The 17,868-nt window shown below is 44.5% G+C and overlaps 1 protein-coding gene and 1 long non-coding RNA gene across 2 annotated transcripts in view; both read left to right on the top strand.

The window, feature by feature from the left end:
- Nucleotides 1-17,868, top strand: part of LOC136610887 (uncharacterized) — a 96,693-nt gene that overhangs the window by 24,937 nt on the left and 53,888 nt on the right. The window lies entirely within an intron of this gene.
- The window catches only part of LOC136613171 (uncharacterized), a 32,997-nt gene that overhangs the window by 2,716 nt on the left and 12,413 nt on the right, over nucleotides 1-17,868 (top strand). The window contains exons 3-5 of the mRNA XM_066594014.1: nucleotides 1,588-1,923; nucleotides 5,758-6,126; nucleotides 11,061-11,159. Coding sequence (XP_066450111.1) covers nucleotides 1,588-1,923; nucleotides 5,758-6,126; nucleotides 11,061-11,159 — 804 coding nt within the window. The remainder of the gene's footprint in view (nucleotides 1-1,587; nucleotides 1,924-5,757; nucleotides 6,127-11,060; nucleotides 11,160-17,868) is intronic.

Here is a 17,868-nt window from a genome sequence, read left to right as displayed (position 1 = left end):
TGTTCATCTCCTGCCCCTATATCCTCCCGTAGTCTCGGCATTAAGTGGGATGTAACATACAGATACACCCCTCCCCCTTTCTGGTCTCTTCTGAAGAGATTATAGCCCTGTAAATTCACCACCAAATTGCACTTATCATCGAGCCATGTTTCCATTATTCTTACTATGTCGTAATATCCTTCAGACATTCTCGCTTCTAGCTCACCCACTTTACTGATGAGATTTCTTGCATTCGTTGTCATACAATTTATCTGGTTGTTGGTATTCTTTATATTTGTTGTGCTACTTATGGTCCTATTAGCTGTTCTATCAGTTCTATCGGCACTAACCCCACCCCCCGCTTGACCCCATTACCAATACTTGGTCCCAGGTCACTGTCTATTACTCATTTTGCCCTCCCCCCCCAGTCCCTAGTTTAAACACTCCTCCAACCTTCTAGCCATCTTCTTTCCCAGCACAGCTGCACCCTCCCCATTGACATAATACACATCTATAACATTTTCCTTATTAAAGAGCAAAATTAAAATTTAAAACAAAAACTAATTTGTAAAACATAAGTTCTCCCTGACAGGTATAATATAATGTAATAGAGAAGTATTGCAGTGCATTATATAAGCAATTAAAGGATCACACGGTCATAGCACGACTAAAAAAGTTTAAAGAAAGTGATGACATTAAAAAAAATCCTTTTTTGTTGCAAAAACCTCAATTTTCACAGCTAAAGTTGGAAATAAAAGCCCAAAACATATTTGATATCTCCACATGTATAACAAATTAAACTATAAATTTTGATAATTTCTTACTCTGTAAGGTGAATGCCATTCAAACACCTGAAAATAATTTCAGAAGTGCTTAATTTTGTTTAACCTGCCTTAAAAAAGTGATCAGAAAAGTTGGATGTACCTCAAAATAGTACCAACCAATACTACAGATCATCTCGCCAAAAGATAAACCCTCATACAGCTCCCTCAACAGAAAGATAAAGATGTTCATAATCGCTGTGTCCTTAAGGGGTTAATCACACAGCACTTTTTCTAACCAACACATTCCATTTTTAAGCTTATCAACTTGTCAAAATAGCCATGCGAGCGCTTGTTTTTTTATTATTTTTTTGGATGAGTCATATTTTTTAATGCCACCGTTTGGGGTATACTTTTGGGAAACCTTTTTGTTTCATTTTTGGGAAGGGTGGCTGAAAGAAAAACAGAAAATCTGCCTTGTAGCCGCACCATCACAAATAAATAAAGCATTAATCAGCTTTTTGAGCCATCACAGTTAGGTCACTATAACAAGGCAGAGAAAAATCGCACAAGATTTGTGCCATGCGAGACACACAAATATGAACCCCATTCTTTTGAATAGGGTGATATACATGAGCAACTTTTTTTTTTTTTTCCGCAGTATGGGAAAAGTATTGCGGCATGTGATATTTATGGGAGTTTTGTTTCATCATAAGACAGAATCGTGCGTCTACGGGTGCTGGTTGCCTGAATCTTAAAGCAGTTATAATGACATTTTTCAGTGTTGTCAAAGTGTAACATATATATACTACAAATATCCCATGCTTCCCATGTCTTCTGCTTATAGATGGAAGATCGGTGACTCAGGTGGAGGAATTGATCGCTGTCCCGGGAGAAGAGATGATCATCCCCTGTCATTATACGCTGGAGATCCTGGGGGAGGCGCTACAAGTGACCTGGTACAGAGTAAATAGTGACTTATGTATCCTTAATGACAAGAGATACACCTGGACCTCAGCACACACGTACAATGGATTCTCACTGGTGAACTTCCCTGAAGACGTCTCTCTCCGTATACACAGCGTACAGAAGGTTAATGAATCACTCCGTTATTGTTGCTGGGTGGACATCAGTAATAGACAAATAATGCAAAGCCGGTATGGCACAGAGCTGACCGTCCCAGGTAAAGGCATATTTACTGTTGTAAAAGGGGAAGTGAAGGGATTACTTTTTCAATGAGCGCTTCAATCACATGAAGAACGAGGAGAACTAAGCAGAAGAAAAGGAACATGAAACAAATATACAAACATACATCATAGGTATAATAAGATTTAGATACGTTCCATAAGTATAAAACTAGAAAAAGATTTACTAGTGCCTGTCATGGGCTAAAGTCAGCAGGACTCGCTGCATGGCTCTTTTTCCTACTTGCCTCCACTCACACAGAAGGGCTCTTCTTATATCCAGCTCCAGGCACTATATGGAAGTCTAATTTCACATGGATAAGGATCGGCAAGTGTTTCCCATTGTTTTCATTTGGGAAACCTCACATCACATTGCACTTGCATGCACCTCGCACGCGATGCAATGTTTTTGCCAGCTCCATTGAAAACAATAAGCGAGGTGTTGCCCAAAGATAGCACATGTCACAATTTTTTCTTACACTGCGATGCAGGGGGGAAAAAAAATCACTCACGTATTTGACCCCACTAAAAAGAACAGGGTTCATATCTGTGCAAGATTTGTGGGTCTCGTAATGCAAAAATCTCGCACAATTTTCTCGGCTGTGTGAAAGCATGTGGTCCCCACCGATCACTCTTAATGGGTGATGTCAGACTGTCAAGTAAATCCAATGCCACCCAAGACTGTACAAGTACAGTCTGACTATGTACAAATATTGAAGATGACCAAACAGTCCCCGGCATGTGATAAGCAGTAGATTTGCAGGCGCATAGTGAGAAACCGGAGGAAAGTAGTTATATAAATTGCATCTCCCAACTCAGCACTCCTTCTCCTATGAGCACATGACTTTAGCAATGTAGACTGCTGCTATGATGTCTCCATACACTGTACACATAGGAGAGCAGGCTCTCTTTTCTATCTCTGAGCTGGTGGGTGTAGACTGCTGCTATGATGTCCCCATACACTGCACACATAGGGGAGCAGGATCTCTTCTCTATCTCTGAGCTGGTGGGTGTAGACTGCTGCTATGATGTCTCCATACACTGCACACATAGGAGAGCAGGATCTCTTCTCTATCTCTGAGCTGGTGGGTGTAGACTGCTGCTATGATGTCTCCATACACTGCACACATAGGAGAGCAGGATCTCTTCTCTATCTCTGAGCTGGTGGGTGTAGACTGCTGCTATGATGTCTCCATACACTGCACACATAGGAGAGCAGGATCTCTTCTCTATCTCTGAGCTGGTGGGTGTAGACTGCTGCTATGATGTCTCCATACACTGCACACATAGGAGAGCAGGATCTCTTCTCTATCTCTGAGCTGGTGGGTGTAGACTGCTGCTATGATGTCTCCATACACTGCGCACACATGAGAGCAGGCTCTCTTCTCTATCTCTGAGCTGGTGGGTGTAGACTGCTGCTATGATGTCTCCATACACTGCACACATAGGAGAGCAGGATCTCTTCTCTATCTCTGAGCTGGTGGGTGTAGACTGCTGCTATGATGTCTCCATACACTGCACACATAGGAGAGCAGGATCTCTTTTCTATCTCTGAGCTGGTGGGTGTAGACTGCTGCTATGATGTCTCCATACACTGCACACATAGGAGAGCAGGATCTCTTCTCTATCTCTGAGCTGGTGGGTGTAGACTGCTGCTATGATGTCTCCATACACTGCACACATAGGAGAGCAGGATCTCTTCTCTATCTCTGAGCTGGTGGGTGTAGACTGCTGCTATGATGTCTCCATACACTGCGCACACATGAGAGCAGGCTCTCTTCTCTATCTCTGAGCTGGTGGGTGTAGACTGCTGCTATGATGTCTCCATACACTGCACACATAGGAGAGCAGGATCTCTTTTCTATCTCTGAGCTGGTGGGTGTAGACTGCTGCTATGATGTCTCCATACACTGCACATATAGGAGAGCAGGATCTCTTCTCTATCTCTGAGCTGATGGGTGTAGACTGCTGCTATGATGTCTCCATACACTGCACATATAGGAGAGCAGGATCTCTTCTCTATCTCTGAGCTGGTGGGTGTAGACTGCTGCTATGATGTCTCCATACACTGCACACATAGGAGAGCAGGATCTCTTCTCTATCTCTGAGCTGGTGGGTGTAGACTGCTGCTATGATGTCTCCATACACTGCGCACACATGAGAGCAGGCTCTCTTCTCTATCTCTGAGCTGGTGGGTGTAGACTGCTGCTATGATGTCTCCATACACTGCACACATAGGAGAGCAGGATCTCTTCTCTATCTCTGAGCTGGTGGGTGTAGACTGCTGCTATGATGTCTCCATACACTGCACACATAGGAGAGCAGGATCTCTTCTCTATCTCTGATCTGGTGGGTGCAGACTGCTGCTATGATGTCTCCATACACTGCACACACAGGAGAGCAGGATCTCTTCTCTATCTCTGAGCTGATGGGTGTAGACTGCTGCTATGATGTCTCCATACACTGCACACATAGGAGAGCAGGATCTCTTTTCTATCTCTGAGCTGGTGGGTGTAGACTGCTGCTATGATGTCTCCATACACTGCACATATAGGGGAGCAGGATCTCTTCTCTATCTCTGAGCTGGTGGGTATAGACTACAGGTATAATGTGTCCATGTAACATTATGTGCCCCTCTTAATATATAAAGAATTTTTTATGGATATGTTCCTTTATGGTTATTTGCTCTTGTTTTAGTGTACACAAGTATTCGCGTACTTACTGTGTGTGTGTGTGTGTGTATATATATATATATATATATATATATATATATATATATATATATATATATATATATATATATATATATATATATATATATATATATATATATATATATATATATATATATATATATATATATTGGCAGCCTGGTGGTTAATCACTCACTAGATCACCATCTTCTCCTTTAGAATGGTTGGCACTCCACTCAGAGCTGCTGGACAACTAGATTCTTTAATACTCTGGCATGTGCCAGCTTTATTGCATGTACAGGATAGGATTACTGGCATCAGCATACGAGAACATAACACATCCATGTGGGTTTCAACCTGTAAAGTTTCTGTTGCTATTCCTTACTTGGGTGTCTAGGGAGCATCCTCCCCTGTCAGACTAGCCACCGACATAATCTGGTGCATGCCGGGTCTTAGGCTTGCAACTCCTGTAGTTGTTTCCGCAGCCTTTTCCCCTGGCTTTCAGCAGGAATATATATATATATATATATATATATATATATATCGGGTGCTTTTGGATTCCATTCCCTGCGGCGATAATCCGGCCGCGGGTGACATAATGCACGTTTTCCATAGTATTGCTATGGAAAGCGCAGCCCCCCCCCCCCCCCCCTGTCCACGAGCGGAGAATCATAGCGATTCTCTGCTAGCAGGCGGCAAATCGCAGCACGCTGCAATTCTTCGCAGTCAGCCTATCTGTCACATAGGCTCACCACGGAGATCTGTTTGCTGGCTCTTGCTCCCGGGTGGCGGCTCCTGTGGCCGAGATCCGCTGCAGGATACTGCAACGCCCGTGGACAGGCACCCTTAGTGTAGAAGTGGGCTGCCAGCCATAACACTCATAACATAGTATGTTGGGCCAAAAGAAGACAATGTCCATCTAGTTTATACATAGTTATTTGGTCGCCCCTTAGCCGTCTTTTCTCCAGGGTAAATAATCCCAATTTTGATGCCTCTCTGGGTATTTCAGTCCTCCCATTCAGTTTATAAATTTGGTTAATGTGGCATCATTCATTTCAGCTATTTCCACCAGTCTATTGTAATTAATGGAGCGGCAACCCTTTTAAAATTGAAATATTTTCATTTTTTGCTTTCCTCTAGGTCCCCCGTCCTCCTCCTCACCATTCAGTGTTACACAGCCATATACGATCACAGGTCGGAGAGGAGAATCTGTGATACTAACCTGCTCATACAGCGGATATAAGGAGAGTGATGTCCTGGGGGTTAATATTTACTGGAGACTCGGCAACACAACTGGTCCTTATGTCTACCACCCCTACAGAGAAATGGTACATCCCAGTTATAGAGGAAGAACGGAAGTAACAGGAGCAGCGGATCTCCACATACGGGGGCTGCAGAAGTCAAACGACTCCACCTATTACTGCTTTGTGATGCTCAGGCTGTGTGCCGGACGTTTCAGATATGAAAAACGAATTCAGTATGGAAAAGGAACACGACTAATTGTGACAGGTAAAATAGCAGTGCAACACCTTTGTATGACTTCTAGAACTTTAACCCCCTAAGCATTGGTCCAATTTAAGGCCTTAATGACCAACGAGTTTTCCTGTTGTTCTTTTCATTAGCAACATTCCTAGAGCTGTAACTCTTAAATTTTTCCATCAACATGTTTTTGGGGGGAGTAGCTATATTTTTAATGACATCATTTTAGAATACGTATAATGTATAGCATAATTTTTTTTGTGAGTGTCTCGAGGGAGGGGGTTATCAACATGCAGGAAAAAATAAAGTAACATAGCATGTAAGGCTGAATGAAGACAATGTCCATCTAGTCCAGCCTGTTTATCCTCCTGTGCTGTTGATCCAGAGGAAGGCAAAAAACCCCAAGAGGCAGGAGCCAATTAGCCCTTTTGGGGGGAAAATTCCTTCCCGACTCCCTAATGGCAATCAGACTGTTCCCTGGATCAACCCCTAATAGTTCCTACCTGCCTGTATACCCAGATTAACAGTTAACCTCAGATTTATATCCTGTAATATCCTTCCGCTCCAGAAATACATCAAGTCCCCTTTTAAACTCCTCTATGGATTTTGTCATCACCACTTCCTCCGGCATAGAGTTCCACAGTCTAACTGCTCTTACAGTAAAGAACCCTTTTCTGTGTTGGTGATGAAACCTGCTTTCTTCTAGATGTAGAGGATGCCCTCTCATTACCATCGCAGTCCTGGATATAAACAGATCTTGGGAGAGATCCTTGTATTGTCCCCTCATGTACTTATACATGGTTATTTGATCACCTCTTAGCCGTCTTTTTTCCAGTGTAAATAATCCCAGTTTTGGTGCCTCTCTGGGTATTCCAGTCCCGTCATTCCATGTATTAGTTTAGTCGCCCTTCTTTGAACCCCCTCCAGTACTGTAACATCTTTCCTGAGCACCGGTGTCCAGAACTGTACGCAGTATTCCATGTGAGGCCTGGCAAGTGCCTTGTATAGTGGGAGGATAATGTTCTCGTCCTTCACCCCTATACCTCTTTTAATACACCCCAAGACTTTATTAGCTTTTGCAGCAGCTGACTGGCATTGATTGCTCCAGTTTAGTCTACAATTCACTAGTACCCCCAGGTCTTTTCCCATCTTACTTTTCCCTAGCAGTACCCCATTTAGTGTATATTGGTGACATCCGTTTCTCCTGCCCATGTGCATAACCTTACATTTATCAACATTGAACTTCATTTGCCATTTTTCTGCCCAAGCCCCGAGCTTATCCAGGTCTGTTTGTAGCCGTGCATTGTACTCTGTTGCATAGATTATATTGTATAATTTTGTGTCATCTGCAAATATTGATATTTTACTGTGCAGCCCCTCTATCAGGTCCTTTACAAATATATTGAACAGAATGGGGCCCAATACTGAACCCTGTGGCCCCCCACTAGCAATGGTGGCCCAATCAGAGTACGAACCATTTATTACCACCCTCTGCTTTCTATCATTGAGCCAATTCTTAACCCAATTACACACAGTTTCACCCAATACAAGCTGTCTCATTTTGTATATCAGCCTATTATGCGGCACGGTGCCAAATGCTTTAGAGAAGTCCAGATATACAAGATCAATAGATTCTCCCAGGTCCAGCCTAGAACTTACTTCATTGTAGAAGCTAATCAGATTTGTCTGACCAGATAGACCCTTCATGAATCCATGCTGGTGAGGAGTTATTCCGTTGCTCTCCTTGAGGTATTCTACGATGGCGTCTCTCAGAAACCCCTCAAATATTTTTCCCATTACTGAAGTGAGACTTACCGGCCTGTAGTTACCAGGCTCACTTTTGGTCCCCTTTTTGTAAATTGTAACCACGTTGGCAATGCACCAATCCAATGGTACAACCCCAATCTTGATAGTATCCACAAATATTAGATATAGCGGCCTAGCTAACTCATCACTTAGTTCCCTTAGTACCCTTGGGTGTATTCCATTTGGGCCTGGCGATTTAGCGATTTTTAAATCTTCTTTAACCGGTTCTGCACCTCCTCCTGCGTTAGGTATGACATATTTTGTGCGGGGTTCATTTTATTCCCCTGCATCTCGTGTGACATTTCTTTTTCGTTTGTGAATACGCTTGAAAAGAAACAATTTAATAGGTTTTCCTTCCCTCCATCATCTTCAATGATTTCTCCTGCATTATTTGTTAAAGGGCCAGTGCTCTCCCTGCAAACACTTTTGCTGTTAATATAGTTGAAAATTTGTTTTCGGTTGTTTTTGCTCTCTTTGGCGATCAGTCCTTCTGCCTCCTCCTTGGCAATTCTGATCTTATCTTTGAATATTTTGTTTTTTTCCCTGTACGATTTTAGCGCTTCTTCGCTGCCTTCTTGCTTTAGCAGTTTGAACGCTTTCTTTTTTTCGTTTATTGCCTCTCTTACCGTCTTGTTGAGCCACATTGGTTTCCTTTTACTTGAAGTCCTTTTTTTTTAAGGGGAATTAACTGCTTACATACAGTGATGACATGCTTTTCTGCGTCAGCACGATTCTGGCGAGACCAAGTTTATACAGTTTTGCTATTTTTGTACACTAAAAACATATATTTATTTACTTTTTTCTTCTGATGGAGCTCTATGAGGCTTCTGTTTTGGAGAATGAGCTCTAGTCTTCATTTATCCCATTTTTGGTTAGCATATAATATTTCGGTCACTTTTTATTCCATTGTTTCTAGATGCAAGATCAACAAAATCTGCAATTCTGCCACATTTTTTATTGTATCTTTCTTACGGCCTTTACCTCATGGTATAAGTAATATGTGTAACAATTCTGCAGATCGGTGCGATTACATCAATCAGTTTTTTTATGTTTTGCTACTTTTTACACTGCTATATATTTTTTTTCTGTCGCCAACTCAAAGATCCTTTACAATTTTTTCTCTCTGTCAATGGTGCTGAGTGAGGTTTTTTTTTTACAGGGCAAGTTGTACTTCTTAATGGTACCATTTGGAAATTCATATAATTTTTTGATCACTTTCCATTCTATTTTTTGTGAGGCGAGATACACAAAAGTAGCATCTTTAGCGTGTTTTTTGTTTATATATTACTTTTGCTATGCAAGTTAAATAGTGAGCTATTTTTTAAGTGAGTCATTATGAATGTGGCGATACAAAAGTTGTGATTTTTTTTTTGCTTCTTTTTACTAAACTAAAGGGTAGAAAGGTGGGCATTTGATTATTTTAGTCTGTTTTATATTTTTTCCATTCTTTTACACTTTTTTTTCCTTTTTTTTGTTTTAGTAGGGGACATGAATGTTACTACATTTAATCATTCTTATATTATACTGCAATACTATTGCAGTGTATTATACTGGCCTTTGAGACTCTACCTCTGGCTTGACCTCATACGCCACCTTAGATGGCAGACCCGGAGGGCATCTTCAAGCCTCTGGGTGCCATAGCAACCCATTGGCATCCCGTAATGAGATTGCAGGGGTCTGTGAGTGGCATTGGGAGTCCCCTCCCTCTTTCAGTCTCTTACATGACATGGTCACACTGATCGCAGCACAAAGAGGGATGGGTATTAGTGTATCTTGACGCCACCAAGAAGTCCTGGTGGAGTCAAGATTGACAGAGGGTTGATGCCCCCTGTTACTGATTGGGCAGCTGTCCGCCTCCTTTCCCAGGTCCTGGCAGTCAGTGACCAGAGAATGAGGAGGGGGAATGGTTGGCTGTGACATCTGCAGCAGGCACAGGAGGACTAGCAAACAGCGGCTCCCTGTGGCTGTCTAGCATTGTCTACCGGCTCTAGGCCGTGGCCGCCAATGTGTTATGCGAACTGTGGGTTTTCTGCTCAGCCGTCCCTGTAAGTTCCCATGCCGTCCTGCTGCACTGTCAGGAGGAGCAATCTTCAACAGTGCAGCGTGGGCCTTCCTTCTCCCTGCTGCTCTCCTGCAGTGCCTGTACGCTGTTCGTGAGTGCCCCCCTCCCCACCCCACCACTGTGTGTCCCCCCCTACACTAATGCCAGACAAATGAACGGCTGGGATCAGAGGTTTCTCTGCTCCCAGCTTTTACAGCTGGAACCCATCGATCTTCAGACTTCTGATGTTCTATAAAAAAAGGCATATCGGCGGTCAATAAGTGTTTAATTTTGCTTTGAACATGTGTAAACACTGCTTAAGGGCGCCCACCCACTGGCGATTGCGTTTTCCGCGGCGTTTTTTGCGGCGTTTTCGCGGCGTTTTCGCGGCTTTTCCGTTAATTTCCATTGACATTCATGGGTGCATTAGGAGAAAAATAAGGACACATATGCAACTGACAGTTCCTATGTTAAAAAACGCAACGCAACGCAAAAAAAACGCCAGTGGACAGGAACACATGTTATCTCTATGCCTGTGCAGGAAAAACGCAAAACGCAGGTAATAAAACGCCAGTGGGTGCTCGCCCTAAGAAAGATATTCCTATTTCCTTGTGTATAATAATGTGACAGTTTAGACCAGGCACTTATTTTCAATATAATTTATGACAGCTTCTGGTGTAAATTCTACAAAAATCTGCCAGTCAAGGGTAGCCAAACCTCCCAGCAAGCCCCACCCAATTTTAAAAAGTTGGCAGGGATGGCAAAGAAAGAAGAATAGTTGGAACTATTTGAGGAAATACCCATTTGTGCAAAAGTTTTCAACTTTTTTACACAAGTTCTGGCATAAAAATTTGAATCACCGTTCTCCTATATTCTATTCCTGGTTACCGATTTTGTATTGGATTTTATGTACGGACTAGGGGTTCGCTATAATGCAGTACAGATAAGAAGCAGATGGGCAGAAACTAATGATTACGTTGTCAAAAAGCATATTTTAGACGTTCACACAATACAAGTCTCCATGTCCTCTACACCTGTATTGTATGTATGGTTAATGTATAGTGATGGGCGCTCATAGCTCATATACAATCTGTAACCAATCTGATTTGCTCAGCAGACCCGCCTCATCTACCCCAACCTGTGATCATTAGTATCAGCTCTGCCGCAGTCCTGTTGGTTCTTCTATGTGTGATCTTAGTTATCTGGAGGAAAACAGGTAGGAGATTGTCTTATCTCTTACAGCACAACTTCTATATCCTTTTACTCTTCAGTCTCCTTTAATGAAAAATTCAAGACCTTCGTGTTCCGTCTGCTGGAGTCTTAATTTGTTTCCAAGGGATTTTTCACTTAGCGTATATTCAGACAAGTGTATGTTCTGTAGTGATTTAATATTATTTTTCTTAGTGAAAACACATATTTAATTATACATGGTATATATGCAAGGAATTTTATATAACTCTTTTTTGAGTCATAATTCAAATATTTTTACGGATATTTATCATACATGTAAGGGCTCAGTCACACGGGCGCATCGGCGCCCGTGTTACTGCAGGTAGCAGACGGCCGTACCTGAAGACGGACGTCTCTCTGCAGCGCTGGAGGAAAGAACATGTGATCAGCTTCATTGCCGGTCATGTGTTCTTTCATCAACGCTGCAGAGAGACGTCCGTCTTCAGGTACGGCCGTCTTCTTTCAGTCACACGGGCGCATCGGCACCGATGTACGGGTGCCAATGCGCCCGTGTGACTGAGCCCTAAGTGTTATTTATATGGATATGTATTTTTTCTTACGTGTACTGTCTTTGGTATAATGGATTAATCTATTGATAATTGGTTCTCTTACATATGTATTAATGACCAGTGATTTACACACATGTTGTAGTATAGAATACGATAGTTAGTAATGTACAATGTATCCATGTGGAATGCTTCTTCTATGAGGAAAAGAAGCAGTACACAACTAGTTACATTTTCAAGGGGTTAATGGAAACATTTGTTTTTAATTAGTTTTAGAACATAAATGAACAGGAAATGATTTTTTTTATCAGGGGTGAACAAGATTCTATTGAACCGAAACGCGTCCTCCTTTGTTCCATGAGCACATTACTTTAATAAAGCAGCTAAAATATATACTTGTAATAGCATCCATTCCTCTACACAAGTTTGCTTCTCGTCTAGTGAGCGTGGGCTGGTGAGTACCACATGTAATAGGCGGAGCCTAAGGGTGCCCACCCACTAGCGTTTTTTTACTGCGAAATTCGCAGCGTTTTTTTTTTTCTGCAGCTGTCTTTGGGCTATGGGACATGCAAAGCTAAAATCGCGATCGCGCAAAATCGCGATATCGCGGTAAATCGCGATTTTTACATTACAAGTCCCATAGACCCCCTGCAGAAAAAAAAACCCTGCGAATTTCGCAGTGAAAAAAAACGCCAGTGGGTGGGCACCCTAAGGCTTAAGAAAGCCGTACTGAAGCAGGGAAAGGAACCAGCGTGAGGACTGAGCTATAGTGTAAGCCCAGTTAACTTCTTGAGGAGGAAGGAGGGCATTAGTGCATCTGGTAACGGTACTGAGTCCAGCAGGCAAATCACAAGGCCAAGACCTCTTGGAGCAAAAGGACTGCATGGTGCTTTCATTCTGTTTTACAACATTGGCTACCAAAGACCAGTAAGATGAGTTTATGCAACAAGGATCTGGTATTCAAATGCTTTAACAGGGGAACAACAAGAACTGTGGCTCCGCTGTGCCCCAGATAGGATGGCCTTACCCCATCCTCCCTGTTACATTCCAGCCTGGGGTGCTTCCTGACTGGACCCACAAGCAAACTGTCCACTGAGCATGGCCTGGGCATAGCAATGCCCAATTTATCCAAGGAAGCCCTTTACATTCTGAACTTAACATTAAAACCCAGAATCTTAGCTTCAAAGCAACCCTCCAGTTTGAGGACAAAATTGTGTTCCGGTACGAAAGGGTGGAGGAGTATCTTACCTGTACTTTATCTTCACTCCCTGACCCCTTTGTTCTGCCATAGGAGGTACGTGTACTGAAGTGTTACAATGACATCAAACAGCATAGCCAATTGTATTTGCGTGGATGACATTCGACATCTAGTCCTCTGTCGTCCCACCTTGTGGGGTGCTTGGCCATCATATGCCTGCACATGCTGGTGGTGGTGAGGCTAGTAGGGGTGGCTCCCCGGCTGATCTTGGTGCGACGCAGGTTGCACACCACTGTTCGTTGGTCGTCCGTGCTCTCACTAAAAAACATCCACACCTTTGAACACCTAGCCCTCTGCGCAGAGGCTTGCCGCGAGGGGGTGCTTTGGGAAATAGTTTGGGGATTCTTCGCTCTGGCCTTGCCTCTACCCCTAGCCACTCCACTGCCTCTTGCAACCTGTCCTGCTGCTGCACTTGCCTCCCCCTCTGAAGCCCTGCCCTCTGTAGGCTTAGCAAACCAGGTGGGGTCAGTCACCTCATCGTCCAGCTGCTCTTCCTCCGAATCCTCTGTGCACTCCTCCCTCGGACTTACTGCCCTTACTACTACCTCACTGACAGAAAACTGTGCTCATCATCCTCACCCGCAAAAAGCTCTTGAGACAGTTGCCGGAAGTCCCCAGCCTCATCACCTGGACTCCGGGAACTTTCCAAAGGTTGGGCATCGGTCACGACAAACTCCTAAGGTGAGAGAGGAACCATTTTTTCCCACTCATGGCAGGGACCTGAGAACAGTTCCTGGAAATCCGCCTGCTCATCAGAATATGTCCTTTTCATGGAGTGAGGAGCCTGGGAGAAAGAAGGAGCAGCAGCCAGAGGATTCAGAGTTGCAGTCCCTAGGCTGGGAGTAGTGGACTGTGTAGAAGACTGGGTAGTCGATACATTGCTGGATGCATTTTCTGCCATCTACGACAGGACCTGCTCACACTGCTGTGTTTGTAATAAAGGTCTACCACGTGGACCCATAAATTGTGATATGAAGCTGGGGACCCCAGAAACTTGCCTCTCTCCTAATCCTGCAGCAGCTGACTGTGATTCACCTAGACCAGGACCCCGGCCTGTGCCCACACCCTCACTTGGACGTCTGTATCCGCGTCCACGTCCTTGACCCTTACCCCTACTCCTTATCATGGTGGATTAAGAATAGAGCAGGGCCCAAATAAATTACCCCTCTGTACAGCACTGACAACTGTGGCTAATTCACCGCACACAGAGACTTGTAGATAACGGAGGCTCTATGCTGTGACTTGAAAAATTTAACCCGCTGTCTTGCGCTGATACCTAGGGGTAATTTACTGCTCGCAGAGACTTGTAGATAATAGAGGCTCGGTGGAGTGGGAGAAGACTGTAAAGCCAGTGGATAGTGCTGGTAACTGCGGCGATCTCAACCCCACCAAGGAAAGTATTGTGAGACGCTCTGCACAGCGGCAGAGCTGAAATACTTAGCAGTGGCCCAGGAAATATTACAGGACTGTTTAGCGGTGAGACCACTGTCTAATTCACTGCAGACAGAGAACAGTTTAAATAAAGTAGTTCGCAGAAGGCTAGAAAATATTTGAGTGCAGTTTCACGGTGAGAGCTGGTTGTACGGCACTGCAGGCTGAGAACGCTATTACTGAAAGGCTGGGAACAGGCATAGATGCGTAATACAAAAATGGATGCACTACAACTCCCAGCAGGCCACAACTAAAATGCACACGGACAGATGCAGCCCAACGAAGGAGCTTTGGGGTTTTTGCACAGAGGATACAGACTGTATAGTGTATATAACTTTCCCTATAGAAGTGGCTCTGCCCCTACACTGTGTTTAATGCACTGCGGACACAGAACGGTATAACTGAAGTCGCTTGCAGTAGGTTAGGAGATGTTAGAGAGCAGTTTCACGGTGAGAGCTGGTTGTACGGCACTGCAGCCTGAGAAGGCTATTACTGAAAGGCTGGGAACAGGCCTAGATGTGTAATACAAAAATGGATGCACTACAACTCCCAGCTAGCCACAAGTATAATGCACTCGGTCAAATGTAGCCCTAAGAAGGACCATTGGGGTTCTTGAAGACAAAATCCGACTCTAACACTTTCCCTGTATCAGCAGCAGCTCTGTCCCTAAACTCTGCATATTACACTGCAGACTGAGAACGCTATAGCTGTAATGGCCTGCACAGCCCGGGATGGGGAAAAAAATGGCGCACTACTGCTCCCAGCCAGCCACAACAGTAATGCACACGGTCAGATGTAGCCCTAAGGCTGGGGTCACACAGGGCGGATTTGCCGCGGTTTTGCCGCGGATTGCCGTTGCATATCCGCACTGCGGCAAAACCGCTGCGTTTGTAGCGCAATGCAGCACAAATGAGATTTGCCAAAAAGCTGTTCTCACAGGACGGATTTTTTCCGCACAGCCGCAGTGCGGAAATGCAACCGCGTCGCAGCATGTTCATTCTTTGGTCGTTTCCGCAGCGTTTTTTTGTCCATAGACCTCTATGGACGCAGCCAAAACCGCACCAAATACGCGATAAATACGCGACAAAAGTAAAAAAGCGCTGCAGGGAAAAACGCTTGCTGATTTTTCCGCACGAAAATCCGCAGCAAAATCCACAAGCCCAAATTAACCTTTGAAGGGGTTTTGCCGCAGAAGCAGTTCTTCTGCGTCAAAACCGCAACGGAAAAACCGCAGCAAAACCGCAACAAGTCCGCCCTGTGTGACCCTAGCCTAAGGGCTCCTTTCCACTAGCCTTTTTTTTATCGCTGCGCTTTTTTAACTCTATTGTCAATGGGACTTTCTAATGTTAAAAACGCAACGCAGCACAACTTGCGTTTTTGCTGCACTGCGTTGCGTTGCGTTTTTACCATTAGAAAGTCTCATTGACAATTGTGTGAAAAAAAAACGCAGCGATCAAAAAAGGCTAGTGGACAGGCACCCTAAGGGCTCCTTTCCACTGGCGATAGCGATATCGCTGAGAGAAAATCACAATGTTAAAATCGCATTGCAACGTGCAAAATCGCAACCTTTTGCGTTGCGATGCGAGAATCTGTTTTGCCATTGCACTGTATGGGCGACAGAAAAATGCAAAACGCTCAAACAATCCCCCTGCTGCGATTTTTAATCCTCGCATCGCAGCTTGCCCTTAAACATCGCTAGTGGAAAGGTTGTCATAGAACAACATGTGTGGGACTTTCCTGTGAGAGCTCGCACTGAGCATCACACTGAAAACGTGCGATTACCTCGCCAGTGGAAAGGAGCCTTAAGGGCTCACACCCACTTGTGTTTGTGTTTTTTGTCAACGCGATTGTCCATGGGACTTTTTAATGTTAAAAACGCAAGCGCAATGGTGTGGGAGCCCTAAGAAGGACCGTTTGGGTTCTTGAAGACAGGATCCTACTCTAACACTATCCCTGTATAAGCAGCAGCACTTTCCCTAACCTCTGCCAGCATGTGTCTGAGGCGAGCAGCAGGCGGGACCAGTTTAAGTACTCTGCAGTCACCTGATCGGCCCAGCCACTCACTGCTGTGGGGGGGGGGGGGGGGGGGGCTGGCATGTCACAGGAGGAAGTGGTAATGCCTTCCCCGCTTGTCTATTGGCTAGAAAATGGCACTAAACATGCGGGGAAGGAAATGGAATTGACTCGAGTACCGCGTGGTGCTCGTCTCGAGTACCCTAATACTCGAATGTGCTCGCTCATCTCTATAAGCATCCTTTTGCTGTTGGAATTCTGGCTCTAGTCATCCAGCCCTTTGCAGGTATATGTGGTGCACCACAGCCTGGGGACAGCGCTGCTCTTGCTGCACCACAAACAGTGGCCTCCTCTGCGTCTTACACAGTGCTTTGCACAGTAGCTGCCTCCGCCACTTCAACTGCTCTTTCAGCGCTATGTCACACTCCTGTTGAGTCTCTCATACTGCTGCATCACCTCTCATCAAGATAGCTGTTGGCAGCATCACGTAGAGGTGTCCGGGGTTGGGGTTTACCGCCCATTCAATTCCCTGCTAGCGGCAGCAGTGAAGTGCTAATCATAGCACCAGTGACATAACTGAGGAGGTGGAGCCTCCTTTACTTGGCGTCTAGCATGTGACTATTTGTAGTGCTCTAAGTGATTCAACTACTTACTTACTCCCCGATACTGCTTTCTAGCAGTGGAGCTGGACTAAAAACAGACTCTGTCTTTCTCCCAACCATTCAGCTGAAGGCTGATTTAGACACAAAGATTATCGCTCAAAAAATCTTTTGAGCAATTACTGAGCGATAAGCATTGTGTTCTTTTTACTCAAACGTTGAACGATCACCTTGTGTTCTGAGCGGAGGATGCAGAAGACAAACGGGGTGTTCCTGCTTGTCTTCTGCATCCAGCTGTTCTCTGCTCAGAGCGCCCGGCTGTTATACAGCCAAGCGCTCTGAGCGGAGGATGCAGAAGACAAGCAGGGTGTCCCTGCACGCTGATAGACAACGATGAGCAACGGATTAATGAAAACTGCACAATGTCGTGCAGTTACACCCAACGATTATCGCTCAAAAGACGGCTTTGAGCGATTTTTGAGCGAAAGTCGTTGTGTCTAAATCAGCCTTGAGTCTCAAGTTAGTGTGTGAACTTCTCATGGCCATTGGCGGCTGCTGCAGGCAGCTGAGCCGCCACACACTGTAAGGGGGGAGGGGGTGCTGCAAGCACCCTCCCCTTATAATGGGACAGAAGTTTGTCCAAAAAAACCAGAAAGTTGCATTAGGATAATACCAGGAGCCACAACTTCAGGTGTTCCACATTTGTGTAAATTTGGGAAAGGTGGTCATAAAACCTTTTACATCCTGTGTTGGTTTAGTGGGGGGGGGGGGGGGAGGGAGACCCCTATTCAACTGGCCAACCTGTTTGTCCAATATGTGACTGAAATCTATAACACAAGTTATTATGGGGATGACATGAAAAAAACCCAGGAAGTGTAGAGCAGAGAA

The sequence above is a fragment of the Eleutherodactylus coqui genome, chromosome 2, assembly GCF_035609145.1.
Source record: "Eleutherodactylus coqui strain aEleCoq1 chromosome 2, aEleCoq1.hap1, whole genome shotgun sequence".
In the NCBI taxonomy this organism is placed as follows: domain Eukaryota; kingdom Metazoa; phylum Chordata; class Amphibia; order Anura; family Eleutherodactylidae; genus Eleutherodactylus; species Eleutherodactylus coqui.
Note: the sequence above shows the minus strand (reverse complement) of the source record. Positions and strands in the feature narration are given on the sequence as shown.